Source organism: Macaca fascicularis, chromosome 10 (genome assembly GCF_037993035.2).
Source record: "Macaca fascicularis isolate 582-1 chromosome 10, T2T-MFA8v1.1".
NCBI classification, from domain to species: Eukaryota; Metazoa; Chordata; class Mammalia; order Primates; family Cercopithecidae; genus Macaca; species Macaca fascicularis.
Window position 1 is genome coordinate 120,190,521 of NC_088384.1, and position 22,876 is coordinate 120,213,396.

Below are 22,876 nucleotides of genomic sequence, written 5' to 3' on the forward strand. Positions count from 1 at the left end.
GCCGCCCCCTCCCCGGGGGCTCCCTTTCTTCTCTGGCCGGGCGGGATTTCGCGGAGGCCTCCCCCGCGCACAGCCCCCCCACCTCCCCCGCCACCTCTCAGAAGGAGAGACCCCCGGGTGGGCAGGAAAGGGCTGCCGATGTGGGCCGGTGCTGCCAGACTTTCAGAGGCGAGCTGCCACCCACCCACGGAGTCGGACCCCCGGGCAGTAACGGGGAGGGCGGCAGTGTCCCGCTCGTTGCCGTTCCCCGCACCCCCCTAGGAGGCTCCATGGGGAGGAGAGGGCCCTTTTGCACACCAAGTTCTTGCGAGGCTGCCTTCCCAACAGCCGGTAAGTCCTTCCTGGAGCGCAGCGCCCTCAGAAAAGCCCCCGGCTTTGGAGAGGCGCTCTGACTACCCAAGGGCGCCCATGCACCACGTTCCTGTCAGCACCAGGGCCTTTGAATGCTTTTATGGGACAAGGTGGTCTTCGTGTTTCTGTCCTCACGCCCAAACCAACGCTGCCACAAGGCAAAGCTGACACAGGGAGGGAGAGAGCAGAGGCCCTGGACAGAGCCCACAAAGAGAAGGGGGAGCAGGGATGCAGAGGCTGTGGCCTCCTCCCTGCCCACCTCAGGGCCCTTGGGGAGGGGCCTGAGACCCACAGGGGCTGTCCGGCTCCCCTGCCCAGCCCAGGCCACCGCTGCAGCAAGAGGCAGGGCCGACCTGGGTCCTTCCCGCTGGCCCCTCCCTGGACCCTCTGACCTGGGGAGGGCCGGGTTCCAGAGGAGCGTCCAGCTTCCTGAATTTTCACTGTCCCCTTCCCACCCCATCAGGAGGGGATCTGGCCTCCAGAGCTGAGGGTCTCCCTCTGGAGGTCCTCCCCTCCCACTGCCATACGTGGTTCTACTGGAGGAGTGTCAGGTGTCCCCAGCAGCCCTCCAGGCAGGGTCAGAATCCCCCCACCTCACAGCACATCTCCTCATAGCCTGGAGGCTCCGCAACTGCCCCCCACCCACCCCTGTGCTGGGAGCCCCGTGGGTAGAGGCCACAGATCTTGGTGGCCTTGAGCCTGTGTGGCCAGCAGTTCTTGGGTCTCTGTCCCTGCCAGCCTCGCTAGGCCACATCCAGCCTGTGATGTGAATGGGGGGGGCCCTATGTGGGCCTTGCAGTGCTCCTCAGAGGCTGTTCCTGAACTGTCCCCAGGGGCGCTCCTGCCCTGAGGCCAGCACCCCCCACAGGGGCACCCCCACCGAGGGCTGTTGCGGTCGGTGTCCAGCCCTCCCCAAAGCCCCACATCACAGTCTGTCTCGACGCCCATCGTCCCAGCATGTGGGGCTGGATCTCCCAGTCTGGCCTCCAGGTCTCCCCTCACTCCAGTTTGCCCCACGGGCCTAGCACCTCGTTCACAGACACTGAACCAGTGCTGGCTAATGGGGGGCCCTTGGGGCACCAGGAGGTGTGGCCTCTGGCTTTTCTGGGGAGGCAGGCAGAGTTGTGGCCACAGGGATGGATGGGCTTACAGGCCTCTGCTGGGTGGTGCTAGTTCCCCTTCAATCTCAGTGTGGGTGGCTGGACGCTTGGCCAAGTCTGTGTGGGTGGGCCTCCTGGGCAGCTGGCAGGAAGGTGCAGGGGGGTGGGGAGCTGTGTGAAGACCCCCAAAGGGCTGCCACTTGGCAGAAGCTTCGTCTACTCACAACCTTAGGGATGGAGTCTGGGGTCACCAGGGCCTGGCTCAGCCTGGGCAGTGGCTGGTCACTGGGGCCTGGGAAAGAGGTCCTCAGGGTCCTCTGCAGCAGCCCTCACATGTTGGGAGAGATTTGCAGTTCCCTGGGGGCTCTGCTTGGTCCTCTGCCGCCCCTGAGAGCCCAGAGTCACTGGAGCTGCTCTAAACATAGTGGCAGGCAGTGTCCGGCATGACCTCATCGCCTCCTCATCCCCTACAACACCCACCAGCAGCCGCCTTGCCTGGCGCCAGCCAGTGACCCACCCTCTTGGCTGGGCTGTGGGACTCAGGTGTCCGGCCGTCATGTCCTGTGAGCCAGGGCTGGGTGGGGAGCCTCCTGGGGTGCTCCTTTCCCTCCACATGGCAGGGAGGAGGCGGCAGCCCCGGCCCAGTGTCCAGATGGGACAAAGTGAGGGTAGAGACCACAGTCAGGGTGGCGTGATCTGGAGTCGCAGGGCTGGGGGGACTCTCCAGGGCTGTACAGGGGATGGTGTGGGTGTGGCCAGCTGTGCTGAGGGAGGGGAATCCGATGAGTGTCTGTGCGTCTGTGTGTGGCCTGTGTCTGTCTGTCTGCCTGGGTGTGGGGTGAGGGGGACTCTGGTGCTGGAGGCTGCCCAGGGCCTTGGGAGCCAGGCAAGCTGGACTCTCCCAGGAAGAGATGAAGACCCATAATAGGTCCAGGACCAGGGGTCCTGCTCCGTGAAGGTTGGAGGGTCCCCAAGGCTTCTCTGGCCACTGAGCTTGGGCCCCAGCTTTCTCCAAAGGAGGGCAGGCAGTTCATGAGTCTAGGGGCATTCGTCTGCCTCTGGAACCCCACCTCAGTCTCTCCTGGACCAGGTGGGCTACAGCCCACCCTTGGGAGGGAGCCTATCTGTAGCCCCCAAACCCCAGTCAGAAAGGCAGAATTTGGGGGCAAGCTTTCTCTACAAGGGTGGGACTGGCCTGGGCACTGAGTGGACACTCTCCTGCCTACCACCTGCCCCTCTCCCTCAGCATGGACAGGAACTCGGCCTCCAAGTGAGGCCTGCAAAGGACGCTGGGTAGTCCCCCTCGGTGGCTCTGGGTGGGGGCTTGGCTTGGCACGGCTCCGGGCCGGGATGGCGGGACCTCCCAGGCACTGCCTGGGCACAGACCTCCCAGGCTCCCGCCAGCCCAGCCCCTGCGGCTGCAAGAGCAGCGAGGCTGGGACCAATTACCGAGTCCGAGGGGCCTGGACCCTCCTGCTCCTCAGGGTGGAGGTGGGGGTTCCTGTTGGATGCAGTTTCAGGTGGAGGGGGCTCTCTGGCCTCCCGAACTTTGGCTTTCCCAGTTCAGATCCTACCTTCTGCCCACAGCTGAACACCTCTTCCGCAGAGAGCCCCCGCCTTCCAGCCACTGTCCTCGAGAGACGGCAGCGTCTTGGTCTCCTGTCTGCAGCCTTGGTGGGCTTCCTTCGGAACTCGCTGAGACAGGTCCGGCTCCTTGGGAGCTCTGTATTTAGTGGGCCTTGTCCTGGAGTTGCGGCTCCAGGCCTAGTGAGACATGGCAGAGGCCAGGGCAGGGAGAGTGTGAGGCTGGGGTCAGGGTCTATGCGGAGGCCGCCCGATGCCTCAGAACCAGGTGGACACAGTTGTGTGCATGTCCCTCTTGGCCAATGACGGGTCTGGTTCAGGTGGCCCTTGCCCAGGGACAGAGGCTTCTCCTGGCTCCGTGCCTTCCAGCTCTTAGTCCTGGTATGCACAGTGTCACTGGGCTTCCGATAGCTGCCGGCCTCAACTCTGGGAGAGGGCAGGTGGGGCGGCAGGAGGTGCCTGTGCTTTCCTGGGCATGAGCAGGCATGAGAGGTACACGTGCTCACCTGGGCAGCGCCTCTCAACTGTTAGGTGTGGGGTTAGGGTTCACCTGACGATTTGCCACAGTCCAGCGGACCCGAGAGTTGCATGCAGAGCTGGGTGTCAGTGCAGATTGGGGAAGGGTCTGAGGGTGTGGGTGTGGGGGGCTGTGCCGGGGCCTGCAGACTGGGGTGTGCAGTGCGAGTGAGGTGCTTTTGTAGTCTGAGGGGTGATGTGCCAGTGTGGTGTCAGGGTCTCTTCTACTCTGGGTGCTATGGGCCAGCAGGACTGAGAGGGGTGGGGCCTTCTCTGGGTTGAGGGCCACAGGGGGATGGTGAGGGTGGGAGTGCTGAATGCACAGGGTGGGGCTGGGCTGCGGGCAGCGGATGTGCTGCGGACAGTCAGGGTTAGGTCACCTGCGGCGAGCGGGGCTTCCTAGGTGTTCCCGGGGCCCTGGTGATGTGGAAGCTGTTCTCAAATTCTGGGGTGTTGTGCTGTGGTGGGCATGTACCTAGGGTGTTATCAAGGGCTGTGCCCACTTTTAGGGGCACTGGACAAGAGTCGGGGTCAGAGCAGCTGCTTGAGCTCTGCAGGGACCATCGTGTGGCCCTCGGGGTATCCTGCCCTAGGGGCAGCTGCAGGGCCACTTGTGTCCCTGGGTGCTGCGGCCTGTTGTGCGGCCTTCCCAGTGCTGTTTGTTGATGGGGGGGGGTTCCATGGGAAGCTGGTGGGCTGGGCTGCTCTGGGTTTCTGAGGCAACAGCAGGGAGGGGCCAGGAAACTGCAGCTCAGGAAGGAAGGCTGGCCTTGCAGGAGGAGGGAGCCTGGGGCCAGCTTAGGCTGAGCAGGCGCCAGACATTCTGTCCTGCGGCCCCGGCCCCCACTGGCTGGGAGCTCCTGCCCAAGTTCTACTGGCCCCACCCTTGTCTCCACCTCCATGCTTGTATGGCTGCCTTTATTCAGACCTTGGTGGCTTGGGCTTGGGTCTGTGGGTGACCTCGTCCTGTGCTTATGTGAGCCCCGGTCCCTTTGTGGCTCTGCAGAGGCCCAAATGGGGCTCTCGGTGTACCCTGCACTGTGGGGCATGTGTTAGCACACTCCGGTCCCCAGGGTCCCTGGAGGGCAGTGTCCACTCTGACTGCCCTGTCCTGGGCTGGCCCAGCCTCCTCCTCCCCTGCCAGGTTGGGAAATGGGGAGAGGGAGAACACCCTCAGGGGTCATCTGTCTCCCAGCCACGGAGGGGCACTGCAGGGCTGGACGCCCGAAGCTGTGTGTTTCTTTCTGTTGCTTGTCCTGGCATTAGTGACAGCCAGCTGGGGCTGCCACATGGGCTAGAGGGGGCAGGCCTGTGTTCTGGGGGCTCATCCACCCCTTCTTGCTCAGGGACTGGCAACATCTATCCGGATGTCCATTTGTTCTTGGGCAGCTGCTGTGTAGCAGACCCTGTATTAGGGGTTAGGAATTTGGCAGAGAACAAAACAGACAGGTCCCTGCCTGTGGGAAGCTTCCATTTTGCTGAAGAGACAGACAGTCAACAAATCCACAAACAGGCCAGTGGCTCACGCCTGTAATCCCAGCACTTTGGGAGGCTAAGGCGGGCAGATCACCTGAGGTCAGGAGTTCGAGACCAGCCTGGTCAATATGGTGAAACTGCCGTCTCTACTTGAAAAAAAAAAAAAAAAAATTAGCTGGGCGTGGTGGGCTCCTGTAGTCCCAGCTACCCTGGAGGCTGAGGCATGAGAATCGCTTGAACCTGGGAGGCGGAGGTTGCAGTGAGCTGAGATCGCACCACTGCACTCCAGCCTGGGTGACAGAGTGAGACTCTGTTTCCAAACAAAAACAAAAGCAAAAAACAAAAATTAGCTGGGCGTGGTGGCACATGCTTGCAATCCCAGCTAGTAGGGAGGCTAAGGCACAGGAATTGCTTGAGCCTGGGAGGTAGAGGTTGCAGCGAGCCGAGATGTCACCACTGCACTCCAGCCTGGGCGACAGAGGAAGACTGTTTCAAAAAACAAAAATGAAACAAAACAAACCTAACCAAAAACAAATCCACAAACAAGCCAGAACTTGGGGTGCCAGGTGTAGGGAGGGGGCTGTGTCAGGGTCACGCATGGCTTTTGCCCTTGGGGGTTCATGGGAGGGGTCTTTTCACAGAGGGAGGAGCATGTGCCAAGGCCCTGGGGCAGGGAAGTCTGCTGGCGTGAGCGGAGCAGGGGGTGCGGAGAGGAGGGGATGAGGCTCAGAGGGAACAAGGGCTGAGTTGGGTCTGGGAGAGTCTTGCATTTTCTGAGTGAGATGGGACCTTGGGAGGTTCTGAGTAGAGCATGATCTGCCTCAGCTCAGCTGCTACGTGAAGATGCGGCTGTGCAGGGCAGGAGGGACGGGCTCACCGCCAGCGGAGAAGGCAGGAGGCTCTGCTTTTGCAGGGGGGCCTGGCCAAGGTTGGCTCTCAGCCCCTGCTCTGGCTGCCCCGGGAGTCTGCCTGGTTTCTCTCTGGGAGACGTGGGCCCCTGGGAGGTGCTGCCTCAGGGAACCCTGGTTTTGCTGCCCTGTGAGTTGGGTCTCCAGGCTTCACCCATAGCCCGACCCCACGGCTGCCTGGGGCCTCTGGGGAGGGGGAGGGTGGAGTGGCCGCCAGGCTGGCGGGCTGGCAGGGCAGCATTTCTGGGAATTGTGTGGGGGAAGTGCATTGTTAGAGCAAGCCTGGAGCAGGCCGCCAGGGCCGCCGCTGGCCTCTGGGGATGCCTCTTGCCTCCCCCAGCGTTGCTTCTGTGGGAGGGAGCTGGGACTGGGCCAAGGCATGGGCTGGGCTGGGGACTTTCCGAGAGACGCTCCCCTGGGCAGGTGGCTCTTCCCATTCTGCAGACTGGGCGACTGAGGTCCGGAGAGCCGGCTGCTGCAATGGCAAAGCCAGGAGCAGTGGGCCCAGTCCCCATGCCCTGCCCTCATCTGCTGGTGCATGGGACAGGGGAACACTTGCTGGACCTAAGCCCCGTCGCTGACCTGCCGGTGGGCATCCAAGGGAGGCCTGGGTGGGGTCCACTGGGGACACAGCTCGGCAGAGCCCCCAAGGTGGGCTGGAGGGTCTGATGGAACGGGGCGCAGAGATGGTGCCTAGGTGCTTGGGCTGTGGGAGGGCTGCCCACGGGGTGGCAGGGGGTGGGGGCTCCTGGGGCTGCAGGATTCCCCGGCCCCCGCTCTGTGGTTGCAGGAAGCAAGTGGGGCTCCGTGTGAGTTTGGCAGCAGGAGCCTTCCCACCGCGGCTCTGCCTTAGCCAGAGGGGAAGCATGGATAGCGGCCACTGGGGTCATGGCCGGCTTTGGGCGGGCAGGGGGCGGGGGACGCAAATAGAAAAATAAATGGCCTGAGCTTCCGAAGTTTCCTGGACTCAGGATGGGGGAGGGCAGGCCTTTGGGCCAAAGGTGCGGCCAGCTCTGTGGGGTGGACGGGGGGTTTCTCCCTAGACGCCTGTTGGGGCCAGAGCTGCCCCCTCAGACCTCCAAGGTGGGACACATCTCCTTAGCGCCCTCAGGACAGGGCCCTGCTGCCTACAGAGAATTCCTAAAGGCCTATCCATATGTCTCTGTCCATAAAGACATCGAGTGTGGAGGACACCCTGGAGGAGGAGACGGAACCCTCCTGTTTCCTGGGCCTCAGCCCCAGGTGAGGCTGGCCACAGGTGACCACAGAGACCTAGCCTGGTGTCGTGCAGCCGCTGGGTCTGTGAAGGGGAGTGAGGCACTCCTCACCCCGTGGCAGCTCCTAATCAGGCCTCTCCCCTGCACCTGCACATCATGTGGCTGTGGCTCCCAGGATGAGACAGGCTCGGTGAGTGAGCGTCCCTCTCCTTCATCAGGAGAGGGACGCCTCCGCTATGAGCCACCCTTCTTTCAGGCTATGTGCATTTCCGACTCTGTTCTCAGGGTTTAACCGAAACCCTAACGCGGCAGAGTGGGACCCAGGCCTTGCCCTCTGGGCAAGTGGCTCCCTGTGTGTGTGAGGCTCCTGCCTGCATGTGTGCGTGTGCATGTGTGCGTGTGCATGTGTGCGTGTGCATGTGTGCGTGTGCATGTGTGCGTGTGTGCATGTGTGCGCGTGTGCGTGTGCATGTGTGCGTGTGCGCGTGTGCGTGTGCGCGTGTGCGTGTGCATGTGCGCGTGTGCGTGTGCGTGTGTGCGTGTGTGCGTGTGCGTGTGCATGTGTGCATGTGTGCGTGTGCGTGTGTGCGTGTGCCTGTGTGCGTGTGCGTGTGTGCGTGTGCATGTGTGCGTGTGCGTGTGCGTGTGTGCGTGTGTGCGTGTGCATGTGTGCATGTGTGCGTGTGCATGTGTGCGTGTGCATGTGTGCGTGTGTGCGTGTGCATGTGTGCGTGTGCATGTGTGCGTGTGTGCGTGTGCATGTGTGCGTGTGCATGTGTGCGTGTGTGCGTGTGCATGTGTGCGTGTGCATGTGTGCGTGTGTGCGTGTGTGCGTGTGCGTGTGTGCGTGTGTGCGTGTGCGTGTGTGCGTGTGCGTGTGCATGTGTGCATGTGTGCGTGTGCATGTGTGTGTGTGCATATGTGCGTGTGTATGTGTGCGTGTGCATGTGTGCGTGTGCATGTGTGCCTGCACATGGGGAAGGAAAGTTTTTCAGCTGCCGAGGATGGGAGTAGGGGCTGGAGCAGCACCCTGCAGGGACGCCCCACAGGAAAATCGACGGTTCTGATGTTCTCAGCCTCTGGGTGCAATTTCCTGAGGGCACAGGAACGTCTGGCACCCCTGGGCAGCTTGCTGGGGGAAGCTCCGTGGAGGAGGATGTCCCGAGGTCGGTGAGATCCAGGAGGGGTCTGCTGGGGGGCGGGAATGCTCTGAGCAAGGTCCCGGAAGTCCAGAGCTCCTGAGGGATCCGGGACCAGGGGCACTGGGGAGTTTCAGAGTTGGTCGCCGCCACAGCCCTCACAAGTGAGGCTGCTCTCTGGGACTGGTCACCTTCTCGCCTCGGCCACTTCACAGTCCTGGGGGGCAGCTGTGGCTCTTGCTGGGAACCAGCTGACACTCCCTGGGGCTTGGGGGTGGGGTGGTGCTGAAGTGAGGCTCACCCGTCTGTGGCTTACTCCCGCCACCTAGAGGCCACTGTTCCTCACAGGCTCCCGGGCCAGTCACCTGCCGCCGCCCGGGGGCAGGACCTCCCCACGGGATTGCAGTTTCTCTGATCACCGGGATGGGCCTACACCTCTCCCCCTGCAGCGGCTGCTTCCACGCAGGACTGGAGCATGTCAGGGTTCGGGGCTGCTGTCATAGGGGAGTGGCTGCGGCCTGCAGGTCAGAGGCACCCGACTTCTTTTGCTAACCCCCTTCCCTGCCTGTCCTGTCCACCCCTTTCTCTCCATCTTTCTCTCCTGCCCCTGCCATGAACCATGAACCAGTGACCCCATCCACACCTGTCTGACCAGGCTCCCCACGTGCCCTGACGTAGCCCGTAGGCTAAGCCCACAGCTGACATCCCTTCCTGAGGAATTCCCGACCTGCCAGCCATTGTTCTTCAGACACCCCAGCATCTTGACCTCCCTCTATCTGCAGCCTCTGTGGGCCGGGCCTCCACTAGGACCCCCTGAGACATGTCAGGCTCCTCACGAGCTCTGTCTTATGTGGCCACGCCCAGGGCCCCAGGAGGTAGAAGACCAGCGGGCATCTCATGGAGGAGGAAAAAGGGCCCAGAGAGGGACTTCCGCTCCGGCTCAGCAAGGGAGTCCCAGTTCCCGGAGTCCTTGTTGAGGCCCCTGCTCCACGGTGCACAAGGTAGAATTCATGGGATCATAAAGGAAACCAGTTCTACCAACACACGGTTAGGAAAATACTTTCTTAAAGTGTGATATCAAAACCCAAGTGCTTCTTTACCAAGAACAAGATGTGACCCACTGGGTAGCCTCTGCAGTTCCAGCAGCAGCCAGCGTGTGGGCACGACACAGTTCCCATCCGTGCCAGCTCAGCACGGGCCCAGATGACTAGATTTGGTTCTAGGCCTTGTTCATAACTGAACGAACAACACCTTTCTGCTACAGGTTGGTATAAAGGAGATGATGGGCCGGACGCGGTGGCTCACGCCTATAATCCCAGCACTTTAGGAGGCCGAGGTGGGCGGATCACCTGAGGTCAGGAGTTTGAGACTAGCCTCACCAATATTATGTAACCTCGTCTCTACTAAAAATACAAACATATTAGCCGGCTGTGGTGGCGCATGCATGTAATCCCAGCTACTCGGGAGGTGAGACAAGAGAATTGCTTGAACTTGGGATGCGGAGGTTGCAGTGAGCCGAGATCGTGCCACTGCACTCCAGCCTGGGCAACAAGAGCGAAACTCTGTCTCAAAAAAAAAAAAAGGAGATGATGGTTTCTTCCCACCAGTTTATTTTCTGTCAGGGGTTTGGTCTCTGACTCCCTGGATTGTTGAGACACCTTGCACCCCACCAACACTTCAACCAGGACTGGGCTTGCCCCTCTCTCCTTTTTGCCTCCACTCTTAGGAACTTGCAGCTATCTGGGGTCAGTTCTCCTCCGTGCTGTCTGGGCTGCACCTCCTGCCCAGGAGGGGCCTCTCTGTGCTCCAGCCCTTGCCAGCATCTCAGGATCTGCAGTCCTGATACTTGGAGGTCTCCCCCACCCCCAGCTTGAGGGCTGGCTTCCTTCCATTGGTCTTCAAATCAACTCACCCTCGGCTGTTGGAGAAGCCTGTGTGTCTGGCCAGGCAGGCTCCATGGATGTGTCCAGTGTCTTCATGGATGGTGGGAACAGCTTTGAAACCCTGGCCACCCGGACCTCCGAAGCCACGATTTCTGGGGTTGCTGCTGGTTCCTGCACAAGGGCAGTTCCAGTGCGGCTTCTACAGGACCCTGGCCAGCTCCTTCGTCTGGTTGCCAGCCATTGAGAGGGTGGCTGAAGGGTGGGTGGCTCCAGCCTCCTCTCGTGTGCCTCTGATGAGGCTGGACCCTTCAAGTCTTCCTATATGCCCAAACCATGGAATTCTTGCCACAAGGACTTGCTTGGATGTTCTAGGCTGGAAGCTATGGCCCCAGCTCAGTGAGGACAGAATCAGTCAGTATGGAAACTGTGTTCCTCTATTAATAATAATATAATCATATAATATCACAGGGCCTCTATCTCAGAAAGGCTTTGCTCCTCACAAGGAATTCTATGCTTTTTCCTTATGATTGAGGTTTTTTTTTTTTTCGATGGAGTCTGACTCTGTTGCCAGGCTGGAGTGCAGTGGCATGATCTCGGCTCACTGCAACCTTTGCTTCCCAGATTCAAGCAATTCTCCTGCCTCAGCCTCCTGAGTAGTTGGGACTACAGGCACATGCCGCCATGCCTGGCTAATTTTTTTTTTTTTTTTTTTTTTTTGGTATTTTAGTAGAGACGGGGTTTCACCATGTTGCCCAGGCTGGTCTCAAACTCCTGAGCTCAGGCAGTCCACCTCCCAAAGTGCTAGGATTACAGGCATGAGCCACCGTGCCCGGCCTGAGTTTTTTTTGCGACAGAGTCTCACTCTGTCACCCAGGCTGGAGTGCAGTGGCACAATCTGGGCTCACTGCAACCTCCACCTCCTGGGTTCAAGCGATTCTCCTGCCTCAGCCTCACAAGTAGCTGGGATTACAGGCATGTGCTACCACACCCGGCTAATTTTTGTACTTTTTAGCAGAGACAGGGTTTCGCCATGTTGGCCAGGCTCTTCTGGAACTCCTGACCTCAGATAATCCGCCCACTTCAGCCTCCCAAAGTGCTGGGATTACAGGGGTGAGCCACTGTACCTGGCCAAGATGAGTCTCTCTCGCTCTCTTTTTCTTTTGAGACAGAGTCTCGCTGTTGTCGGCCAGGGCTGGAGTACAATGGTGCTATCTTGGCTCACTGCAACCTCCGCCTTCCGGGTTCCAGCAATTCTCCTGCCTCAGCCTCCTAAGTAGCTGAGATTATAGGTGCCTGGCACCACACCTGGCTAATTTTTGTAATCTTGGTAGAGAAGGGGTTTCACCATGTAGGCCAGGCTGGTCTTGAACTCCTGACCTCAGGTGATCCACCTGCCTCGGCCTCCCAAAGCGCTGGGATTACAGGCATGAGCCACTGTGCCCGGCCAAGATGAGTCTCTTAACTGACCATATTTTCTTTTTCATTTTGGCTGCTGGGAAGCTCAGTTATATCTGATTAGTGCCACAGACAGTCCAAGGAACGCTCAGCCCATTCCACCGGCCACCTGGCCTCATAGTTCCTTGGCCTGAACTTGAATGAATATAGGATCCACAACACTAAAGACAGCGGCTCCTTGGTCCACACCCTCCCCCAGGATTGTACCCTCCCCCAGGATTGTGCTCTCTCCAGCAAACCACCCAGCATCTGCATTACTGAGGAGTTGGCAGGCATTGGTGGGGATGCTGGCCTCGCACCTGTCCTCGTCCTCAACCCTCCCTAGGCCTGGACCATCTCTCTGGCTGCCTGCAGTCTGGCCTTACCTAGGGACCTCCAACAACAAGGGCAATGAATACTAATGGTCATGCTCCATCCGCTGCTCTGTTCTCAGGCATGTGATGTCAACCAGCTTACATCATCTTGACGGGAGCCCTGTGAGGCCGCCACTGTCGTCAATCCAGCTTCACAAGTGGGGAGACTGAGATACAGAGCGGTCAACGTGCAGAGCCCAGAATCTGCTCCCTGGTGCTGACTTGGGAGGCAGAGGCCCCCCGCAACTCGCGAACCCCCCTTCCAGACGCCACGTCCAGCTACCCCGCGCTTACACCTGCAGGGCCCCACAAGAGGCCTCCCAGTGTGCGCGGGCCTCTTGAAGAGAGAATCTCCACTCAGATGTCCGAATGACCCAAACTCGGCTCTGGGAGGCTGGGGACGGCCCTCCAGGCCAAGGGGGGAGCGCGCAGGGCCCAGCGGGGCAGGGCTGAGGGCGCTGGGTCCTGAGCCATCCACTGAAGGACGCTGGGGGACAGCAAGGCGCGAAGCAGGAGTTTCTTCTGCTCCTGGGCCCGGGTCGCTCCAGGCTGTCTGGGCTCCGGGAGGGGCGTGCCCGGGGCGCCTCCCGAGCGGGTTATAGTGGGACCACGAGTCTCTGGCGGCGGCGGGTCAAGACTACACTTCCCAGGAGGCTGTGCGCGCCGCGTGGCGCCTGGGAGTTGTAGTCCAGAGCGCGGCGGGCGCGGGCGCGGCGGGCGGGGCAGGCGGGCGCGTGGACTACGCGTCCTAGGATGCCGCGCGCGGCCGCGGGGCTGAGGGTTTGAACCGAGGGTCCGCCGTCCGCGGCGGGGCTGCGTCGGCTGCGGCGGGTGCGGGAGGTGGCGACGACCGGGGCCGGGGTCCCAGCCCGGCTGCGGAGGCGGGCGCGACGGGTGCGGGGGTCGCTGCTCCTGAGGCGATGATGGGCAAGGAGGAGGAGATTACGCGGATCGCCCGGAGGCTGGACAAGATGGTGACCAAGAAGAGCGCGGTGAGGGGCGCGGGCCGCCAGGACCCCGGGAACCCCGCCCCGCCGAGACCCCGTGGAGCCCGCCGACCCCGTTAGGGCCGGAAGACGACCTGAGGGGCAGGACGAGACCCCTCCCCGGCAGAGACTTCCGGGACGCAGGGGAGACCCCCACCCGTGGCCGAGACCCCTGCCCCGAGCCAGCCCTGCCGTTCACCCCCGCAACCCCGGCAGAGGCCGCGATCGGGCCTGGACCTTGTCCCGGGAGAGCCACCCGCTCTGGACTCAGAAGCCCCCTCGCCCGCAGTCACAGGCTCCGCACCCTTCCCTGTCCCTTAACTCCAGACCCCCAGCCTGGCCCGTCGACTCCTTCCATGGCCCCGTCCCGCCTTTGGGAGCCCCCGGGGTGTTCGGGCCTCCTTTGCGGCCGCCCCAGCCGCTTGCCTTCCTCCATCCCGGCCTGGGCATCCTCACGGGCCGAGCCCCGCCCCCAACTCAGCCCTCTCCCACGCTCCGTCTCTTATAGCATTTGTCACGCTCCGTCTCCCATAGCATTTGTCGCCAGCAACAGTTTGGAGTCTGAGGTTGGATCCCTTTTTCTTCTGGAGCTGCCGTGCCTCCCCTGCCTTTTCCTGGCCCTTGTCATCCTCCTTCACGGCCAGCCAGATACCTGTCTTGCCTGTGGGGCCCATTTTCTTCCCTGTCTGTCCCCACCCCACAAGAACCAGGTTTCTCTAATAAATTCTCTCCCTTCTTTAGCCAGGACTTAGCCCGCAGTAACTTGGGTTGTGGGTAGTTATGTGGACACCCTCCGAAAAGAGCCGGTGTGCTTATATAAGACCCGGGAGATGGGGCAAGCCTCCTCTGGGAGCGTCTGGGCGCTGGAGCCTCTGGCCAGCTCTGTTCACTGCGGCCTGGGCCTCTGTTGTCTTGCGGCCACAGCAAGACTTTGGAGGAGGCTGTGTGTAAGGCCTTTGAAGGGGCCAGGCCAGTGGGGGTCCAGTTCCGGAGTCATGACCTTGGCAACCTCTGCACCCTCCAACAGAAGCATCTTTAGCTGATGCTGCCTGCCTCCTGGGGGACGGGGAGGGGTCTGGCCGCAGGTCATGTGGAACTCCTGGCAGGCTCCATAAACGTGACCTGCGCTTTCCCATCCAGACGGTGAACTCCTGGGGCAGGGCCAGCTGTGTGTCTGCCAGGCCAGCCCAGGGCGGCGAAGGTGGCTGAGTCATAGGCTTTGGGTGATTTGTGCAGCCACCCCAGGGCTGTGTGACTGCAATAGGGGTTTGGGGGATGCTTTTTGGGCTGAGCAGGGTTGAGTCTGGGTTCCTGTGACCAGGGCTCTGGACTGGGGTCTGCACTGGGAAGGGGTGGGCTCCCACTCATTCCTGCTGGGTGCAGCACCGCATCATTGCGTTCACACACACCCCTGGAAAACTGGTCAGCAAAAAGTAGGGGTCTGTGAACCATCCATAGCTGTTTCCAGAGATGACCCGAGAAGGAGTTGTATCCCTTCTTAAAGGAGACAAAACACAAACGATAAAAGCTGTAGGTGGGAAAAACAAAGGTGGGTCATGGAGCCAGGGGAGGGCTGGGTGGGGCTAGCAGAACTGATGGGGGGTTTCTGGTGGAAGAACAGCTTGAGTAGAAGCCCCAGGGGAGAATGAGGAGGGGAGGAGGGCAGTGTGCAGTGGGGCTCCTGGGGGTCCCAGTGCCTGAGGTCCCCTCGGGGACTTGGGGGCCAGGTTTGGGGGATTTTATACCTCTGGTCCTGAGCCCACTGAGAGCCACGTAAGCTGGTGCAGGGCTTTCAGGGAACCAGTGCCCTTGGCTCTGGCTGTCGCCTCAAGGCTGGACTCTGTACAGCCCAAGGGGCAGGGCCGGCCTGAGAGGGTTTAGGAGGGGCTGCGGCCTGGGCAGACATGCCACCCAGATTGCTGGGGTTGTGCGGGGTCTGGGTCGTGGGACATCTGATCAGGTCACCTTAGGGCAGAGGGAATGATACACACGTGGAAACACATGCATGTGTTACAGAGGAGGTGGGGGTGTTGCAGGGCGCAGTTGCAGTTTTAGATAGGAGAGGTCTTGCTGAGAAGGTGTTGTTTAAATAAAGCCCGGTAGGGAGGGAAGAAGATGTCCTGGGAGGCTGCCCCAGGCAGTGGAGCTGCAGGTGCAGAGGGCCTCAGTGGTGGCTCAGGGCCCTTGGGGAGCACTGAGGAGCTGTACCTGGTGTAGAAAAGTGGCCGGTTTGTGCCTGGCCTCAGTGTGTAAGGACCTGGAGGAAACGCAGATCTTGGGTGGGGAGACAAGGCAGAGAGAACGGGTGCGTTGCAACTGTCCAGGCGAGGGGTGCTCGCCTGCTCGGGGGCAACTCAGAGGCCTGGAGGATAGATGAGGGGGCTGTGGGTCTTGTAGGTGTTGGCTGTGGCTGTGCCTGAAAGTTTGGCCTCCTTCACAGCTGGTGGGGGGTGTGTGCTTTGGGGAGAGGCTGCCCTGCACATCAGGGCATGAACGCACGGGGGAGTGAATGAACCTGGCGCTGCACCTTCACCTGGGTGTGGCCCTGGCTGCTGGGGAGGGTCCATGGCTCTGAAGCCTCCTGATTTGCCAGGGGAGCTGGCATTTCTGTTCTGGTTTGGGTCAGTGACCTGAGGTGGTTACAGTGAAGTCAGTGAGGTCATTGCCACGGATGTGGGTTACAACCTGGAATGCTTGAGGCTGCACAGCCCCTCCCCGTCTTGACTGAGCAGTAAGGGCTCCCTGCTGTGGTGCAGGAACAGCCCTGGGTGTCTCCAGGTAGAGGAATTTTGGTTTCTTTTTGACCCCAGGTTGAATCTCCAAATTGTCACTGCCTTGTGTTCCCCTCCAGTAGGCAGAAGGAGGTGATATTGTCCGTTGAGATCTAAAGTCCTTTATGAAGGTCCTCCTTCTCCTTCCAGGAGGGGGCCATGGATCTGCTGCGGGAGCTGAAGGCCATGCCTATCACGCTGCACCTGCTCCAGGTAGGTCCCTGCCTGCCCCAGGTCCGGGACAGCTCCTGGGGACAGCCCAGGAGATGGCAGTTCTGAGGGCACCTGGCAGGGCTTCCCCACCCTCCCCACCGGGCCTTAGTTGGCACAAATGCCTGTTCCTGAGGAGAGGGTCTCTGCCTTTCTCTGGGCTCAGTGGGACAGGGAAGGGAGTCTGAGGATATTGGGAGAGGCATCTACCTCCCTGGCAGGTCCTGGGCTCCTGTCCTGTGGGAGCCACCAAGGGTCTGCCAGGAGGATCTGACCCCTAGGGTGGGCCCCTGCCTCCACCCGACTCAGACCACTTGCCTTGTAGTCCACCCGAGTCGGGATGTCTGTCAACGCCCTTCGGAAGCAGAGCTCCGACGAGGAGGTCATTGCACTGGCCAAGTCCCTCATCAAGTCCTGGAAGAAGCTCCTGGGTGCGGCTTGGGCAGTGCCCACCGAGTGCTGGGACCAGGGCCCCGAGAAGTGCTGCCTCTGGCTGGTCAGCACAGTGTAGGGTCTTGGCAGTGCCCACCCTGAGCCAGGTCACCTGGGAGTGGGGCAGTGGCAACCCCAGACCATGAAGCACCCAGCTTGGGGCTGGCAGTGGATCAGTGGATGCCTGTCAGCATTGGCTGGGAGGGGTGGCCTAGGAGGCAAGGGTGTGTGCTGGGGGCAGGGTTCCAGGTAGAACAAGGAGAGAGGAGCGTTGAGGCCAGGACTTGAGTTGACAGCACTGAGAGTCTGGGGTGAGCTGGGAGGTCACACAGAGGGGAAGGTCACGGCCAGGAGGCTGGGAAGTGTCAGGAGAGGGGAAGGGAGAGGGAGAAGTTGGGGCCGCCTCAGCTACTCACAGGGAACGGAGGGGCAGCCCCTGGCAGGGAGGGAAGGGAAGGGCTGGGCTGGACTGAAGGCTGCCTCTTCCTGGAGACAATGGGGTGACTGGGGTTGCAAAGATGCTGCTATCCGGGATGGAGGCAGCCCTCCTAGCTCTGTCCACACCCTTGTGAAACAGTCTCTCTAGCCCTGTGTGACCCTCAGGCCGTACATAGCACAAGCATGTCCTCATCCCCAGCCCTTGGGCCTGGCTCTGGGCTTTCAGGAAGAGCTTTGCTGGGGACATACTTGGTCTCTCCCGCCAGGACAGGCAGGAGGGTAGGCCCCAGAGGTGGCCTTTGTGAGTGGGTGCTTGTATAGGAAAGTGTTCTGGGGAGGTAGCCTTGGGACTGCAGAGACGGACAGGTTGCTGGGGAGGGTGAGGGCCTGTTCACTGAGGCTGGGCGCCTTCGTGGCCCCTGGCTCCTCTGGCTGGGTGGGGAGCTGGGGGCTGGGGCTGGGAGGGTTGGTGGTTGGGCTGAGGCTGCACCTTGGTGGTGGTCTGCACCTGTCCCTCCTCTGCCTTCTGATCAGCCCATCCCTGATCTTTCCTCAACTGCAGATGCTTCAGATGCCAAAGCCAGGGAGCGGGGGAGGGGCACGCCTCTGCCCACGTCCTCGAGGGATGCCTCAGAGGCCCCGGATCCCAGGTAGTACACCTGGAAGGCAGGTGCACACACTCCTGCTTCCCAGCCTGTTTCCTTGCCAGGGAAAGGGTGCTAATCTCCGTGTGCCTAGGCACTGCTTTGAGGCCGCACACAGAGTCGGTCAACCTCATGCTGGACACTGGCCTCGTGGTGTGTCCTGCCTGCACTGACCACTTGAGACGCGGGTCTGTGTCCACCTGGCTGTCAGCCAGCCATCTTGGCCTCTTCCTCTGCCAAGAGCTGCCATATACCCTGAGTGGGCCTGTGGGAGCCCCCTGGCCTCTTCCCCCAAGACCCCCTGCTGGGTCTGGTTCTTGCTGGCCCACTCTGGCTTCCCGAACCTTGCCTCACTCAATGAGGGCCCCTCCTTCCTGCAAAATTCTGCCCAGAACCAAAGGCGGGTGCCCAGCTCCCCTCTCCTGCCCTGCATGTGCATGTGTGGTCACTGCTGCCAGGGGCGATGAGGGCTCTGTGGCCTGCAGCTGGGAGCTGGGGGTGCTTGTGGTGGCAGCCTACGGCCGAGAGGTGGCTTTGCCCTTGACCATACTGGGTTGTGGTGATGGGGCCACCAGGAACTCAGGGACACTTTTGCAAGTTGATTTTCCTCCAGGAAGCCGCCTGCTTCTGCCAACTTCCACAGGGGGGATGTGGGGAGGGCTAGGTGGATGCAGCCTGGTCGTTGGGCAGCCTCATGTTGGGGTCCAGCCCTGAGGGGCATCCTTGTCCCATTCTGTACGTGCCTAGCGGGGTCATCTGTGACAGCAGAACCTGGCCTTGGGTGGCCCTGCCTTGTCTCCCCCCCAGGCAGCTGTGGGTCTCTCTCCCTCTCCCCACCAGGCAGCTGTGGGTCTCTCCCTCTCCCTGACCTCTGCCTTGTCTCCCTACCAGACAGCTGTGGGTCTCTCCCTCTCCCTGACCTCTGCCTTGTCTCCCCACCAGGCAGCTGTGGGTCTCTCCCTCTCCCTGACCTCTGCCTTGTCTCCCTACCAGACAGCTGTGGGTCTCTCCCTCTCCCTGACCTCTGCCTTGTCTCCCCACCAGACAGCTGTGGGTCTCTCCCTCTCCCCACCAGGCAGCTGTGGGTCTCTCCCTCTCCCTGACCTCTGCCTTGTCTCCCCACCAGGCAGCTGTGGGTCTCTCCCTCTCCCCACCAGGCAGCTATGGGTCTCTCCCTCTCCCTGACCTCTGCCTTGTCTCCCCACCAGGCAGCTGTGGGTCTCTCCCTCTCCCTGACCTCTGCCTTGTCTCCCCACCAGGCAGCTATGGGTCTCTCCCTCTCCCTACCAGACAGCTGTGGGTCTCTCCCTCTCCCTGACCTCTGCCTTGTCTCCCCACCAGGCAGCTGTGGGTCTCTCCCTCTCCCCACCAGGCAGCTGTGGGTCTCTCCCTCTCCCTGACCTCTGCCTTGTCTCCCTACCAGGCAGCTGTGGGTCTCTCCCTCTCCCCACCAGGCAGCTGTGGGTCTCTCCCTCTCCCTGACCAGGCAGCAGCTGCAGCTGCCCTCACCAGAGTATTTGTGTTGCGGCCCCGCAGGTGGGCACCCCAGAGGTGGCAGGAACTGCCAGGTTCATTCGGATCCACTGGAGATGCTGCCCAGATGCGGACTGCTGGGTCTGGGATCCTGTTCCCACCTGGGGAACATCCTGACCCACTGGGGACCTCACGGCCCATTCCCTCCTGGCTGCTGGGCACACCCCATGGACATCTGGGCTCAAGATAGGCAGGGCCACTGGCCACTGTTGGACTCTGGCAGAGTGGAGCAAGCAGGGTTTGGGGGGGATTATGCTGTGGCACCTGCTGCTTCTGGGATCAGTGTCTTGCTGGGGTGCAGCCTCGAGTCTGAGTCTAGCTGGCCCTGGCTCTCTGCAGCCGCAAGAGGCCGGAGCTGCCCAGGGCACCGTCGACTCCAAGGATCACCACATTTCCTCCGGTGCCTGTCACCTGTGATGCCGTACGCAACAAGTGCCGCGAGATGCTGACTGCTGCCCTGCAGACGGCCCGTGAGTGCGGCCGGCCCTGGCTCCTGACACCCGCTGGGATTCTCAGGGCGGCCCAGGCCCCTGCCTGCCCGAGGAGGCCTGCTTCTAGAGGGGCGACTCTCCTCCCCCAGCCCATTGCTGCGGCCCTGGCAGCGGCGTGGGGCCTGTGCCTGGATCGTGGGCCTCTTCCAGGGACACGGATGTCCCCGCTAAGCTGCCAGGGTGATTTGCAGGCAGAAGGGGTGGCAGGTGGAGAAACCAGTGGGGGCAGCTAGTCAGGGCTCCCTCTTGCAGACGACCACGTGGCCATCGGTGCGGACTGCCAGCGCCTGTCGGCTCAGATCGAGGAATATATCCTTTGGGCAGGGCTATGGGTCTGGGTTTCTGGTGGAGTCAGGAGGCTGCCTGGCCTGGTGGCCTCTGGTGGCTGCTGGATGCCACTGCCCAGCTGTCCAGGGGTCACCTGCCTGGGGGGTCACCTGCCTGGGGGGGGTCACCTGCCTGGGGGGTCACCTGCCTGGGGGGTCAGCTGCCTGGGGGGTCACCTGCCTGGGGGGTCAGCTGCCTGGGGAGGGGGTCACCTGCCTGGGGGGGGTCACCTGCCTGGGGGGTCACCTGCCTGGGGGGGGTCACCTGCCTGGGGGGTCAGCTGCCTGGGGGGGGTCACCTGCCTGGGGGGGGTCACCTGCCTGGGGGGTCACCTGCCTGGGGGGGGTCACCTGCCTGGGGGGTCACCTGCCTGGGGGGGGTCACCTGCCTGGGGGGTCACCTGCCAGGGGGGTCAGCTGCCTGGGGGGTCAGCTGCCTGGGGGGGGTCACCTGCCTGGGTAGTCAGGTTGTCTCGCTCCAGGAGGCCCCCAGACCAGCTGAGAGGCTGATTCTGCCTGCTGGTGGGGCCTAGGTTCCCTGGGGCTGTAGCCTGAAGCTGGGTCTCAGTCAGGAATGGGCCTGTGGCAGGCTCGGCCCTGCAGCCCTTCACCTGTCCACCAAGTGTGGCTGGGCAGAACCTTTCCAGCCAGCACCCCAGCATGGCCCCCAGCGGGGCAGGTGGTAGGTGGAGGGCAGCGACGTTGTCCTCGGGTGGGTCCTTAAACACTTGCACGCATCTTCCGGGACGTTGGAAACACAGACATGAAGTACAAGAACCGTGTGCGGAGTCGTATCTCCAACCTGAAGGATGCCAGGAACCCTGACCTGCGGCGGAACGTGCTGTGTGGGGCCATAACCCCCCAGCAGATTGCCGTGATGACCTCAGAGGTGAGCCCCTGTTGGAGGGGCTGGAGGGCTGCTCCCCTCGGAGTGGTGGGCTAAGCCACTGGCCCCGTGCTCCAGGAGATGGCCAGTGATGAGCTGAAGGAGATCCGTAAGGCCATGACCAAGGAGGCCATCCGAGAGCACCAGATGGCCCGTACTGGCGGCACGCAGACAGACCTGTTCACCTGCGGCAAGTGCAGAAAGAAGAACTGCACCTACACGCAGGTGAGCGGCCGCTGGGCACCTCCCCCGGGCCCAGTGTCTTCAGGCCATCCCGTGCCCCTCCTAGGAGCCCATACCTGTTCCCGCCTCTGCTGTGAGTTTTCCGAGCCTCTCTGTCCCTGACTAGGCTAAGGCATGATGGCCACCTTCAGGGACCACTCCCCTCTACCCAGGACCCTGGGCCCCAGGAGGCAGCGTCTTGGGTGGTGGGGTCCACTTGTTCCAGGTGCTCAAGTCGGAGGGCCCGGCCCACCCAGCCCAGCTGCACGGAGGGCCCTCGAGGTTGATGCTGGTGGGAGGGCCGTGGCGCCTGCTGCCTGGCAGTGACCGCAGGACTCTCAGTCCCTGCCATGGAGGTGGACACTGAGTGTGCCGGGGAGACTGTGGATCCCATGAGATGGCAGGGACCCTGTTAAGAGGGGAGTGTGGCTGGGCACGGTGGCTCATGTCTGTAATCCCAGCACTTTTGGAGGCCGAGGCAGGTGGATCATGAGGTCAGGAGTTCGAAACCAGCCTGACCAACATGGTGAAACCCCGTCTCTACTAAAAATACAAAAATTAGCCGGGGGTGATGGCACACGCCTGTAATCCCAGCTACTCAGGAGGCTGAGGCAGGAGAGTCATTTGAACCCGGTAGGTGGAGGTTGCACAGTGAGCCAAGATCGCGCCACTGCACTCCAGCCTGGGCAACAGAGCAAGACTCTGTCTCAAAAAAAAAAAAGGGGGGGAGTGTGTTGAGGCGGCCGTTGCGCCTGGCAGATGGGACTCGTGAGGGGCTGCAAGGACAGCCCTTCCTTCCCCTCAAAGGCTGCATGGGGCCTGGGTCTGTGCAGAGCCTGCCTCTCTCCTGCTCCCAGCCTCTGGTCGGAACAGGCTCTGCCTGTGGCCTGAGGCTCACCCTTGGGCCTTCCAGAAGGCAGCCACGGGCACTGGGGACCCCCGCTAGTTCCCCCCACCATTGGGACCCTACTGCCTAGCCAAGTCTGGGCCCTGCTGGTCCCCAGCCAATGTGAGCTGCTTCAAGCCCACGCAAGGGCCTCTGCCCCAATAGACACTGTCTCCCTCCCGGGAGGCTCAGCTCTGGAAGGTTGGAGTCACAAGGCGGCCTCAGATCAGGTCACCTATGGGAGCTCAGCGGCTGCAAGGCCAGCTCTGCCCATTTGAGGGGACACTCCCTGCAGCAGAGCATGGAGGCTCACCCAGCCCTCCTTACAGGTGCAGACCCGCAGCTCTGATGAACCCATGACCACCTTTGTTGTCTGCAACGAGTGTGGAAACCGCTGGAAGGTGGGTGAGCGGGCTCAGGCTGCCCCTTCCAGCTCCATTCTCTGGAGGTGGGGTGTGTCAGCCTCTGTGGGGTCTGTGGTGTGAACTGGGGATGGCCCTGCCCAGCCAGCCTCCTGGAGTCTTGGGCATGGTGGGCGGAGACTGCAGCCTTGGGTGAGCCTGTGTGGCCTTCTCTCTGGGGAGTCTCATGTGGCCACAAGGCTGGAGGCCTCACCCCCTTTTTCGCAGTTCTGCTGAGCCCTCGTGTAGATGTGCTGCAGCCTTGGGCCGTGGCCAGTGCTGGCCTCCCCCGCCCACGTCCTCCGTTGATACAGCTTCTCTGGAGACCCTAGAAGGCGGCATGTCCTGCCCTCAACCTGCCTGCCTGGATTGCACCTTTCTGCCCTTTCCCCCTCGTTATTAAATGTTTCTTTTTGCCATCTCGTTCTCCTCAGCTGTTACTCCTGGTGGCCCGTCCCCATGTTTGACCTGTTCGCGCTGCTGTGGACAAGGCCCCTCCCTGAGGTCAGGCAGTGCTTGGTTGGCCCTGGTGGCTCAGCCCCAGGAGAGGAGCTTGGCTGACCTTCAGAGATCACCTGGGGTGGCTGCCTGTGCGGCAGGTGGGGAGAGGGTCTTGCGTGCATGCTGACAGCCTGTCGTCCTGTGCAGGGCACATGTCCTGCCGTGCC

General features: G+C 61.7%; 1 protein-coding gene across 4 annotated transcripts; it reads left to right on the forward strand.

The window, feature by feature from the left end:
- The first annotated feature begins 27 nt into the window (after window positions 1-27).
- On the forward strand, window positions 28-22,627 carry TCEA2 (transcription elongation factor A2). 4 transcript variants are annotated; one of them, XM_045364217.2, is made up of 10 exons: window positions 28-330; window positions 15,890-15,952; window positions 16,275-16,445; window positions 17,382-17,469; window positions 19,336-19,466; window positions 19,740-19,796; window positions 20,548-20,702; window positions 20,778-20,924; window positions 22,137-22,208; window positions 22,437-22,627. In XM_045364217.2, the coding sequence occupies exons 1-10, from the start codon at window positions 270-272 to the stop codon at window positions 22,443-22,445; spliced, it is 954 nt and encodes a 317-aa protein (XP_045220152.2). In that variant the 5' UTR covers window positions 28-269; the 3' UTR covers window positions 22,446-22,627. The 4 variants fall into 4 exon arrangements, with proteins under 4 accessions (XP_045220152.2, XP_065379539.1, XP_073861867.1 ...); XM_065523467.1 differs by having other exon boundaries at window positions 16,275-16,380; XM_074005766.1 differs by lacking the exon at window positions 28-330 and adding an exon at window positions 12,733-12,974.
- Window positions 22,628-22,876: the final 249 nt, after the last annotated feature.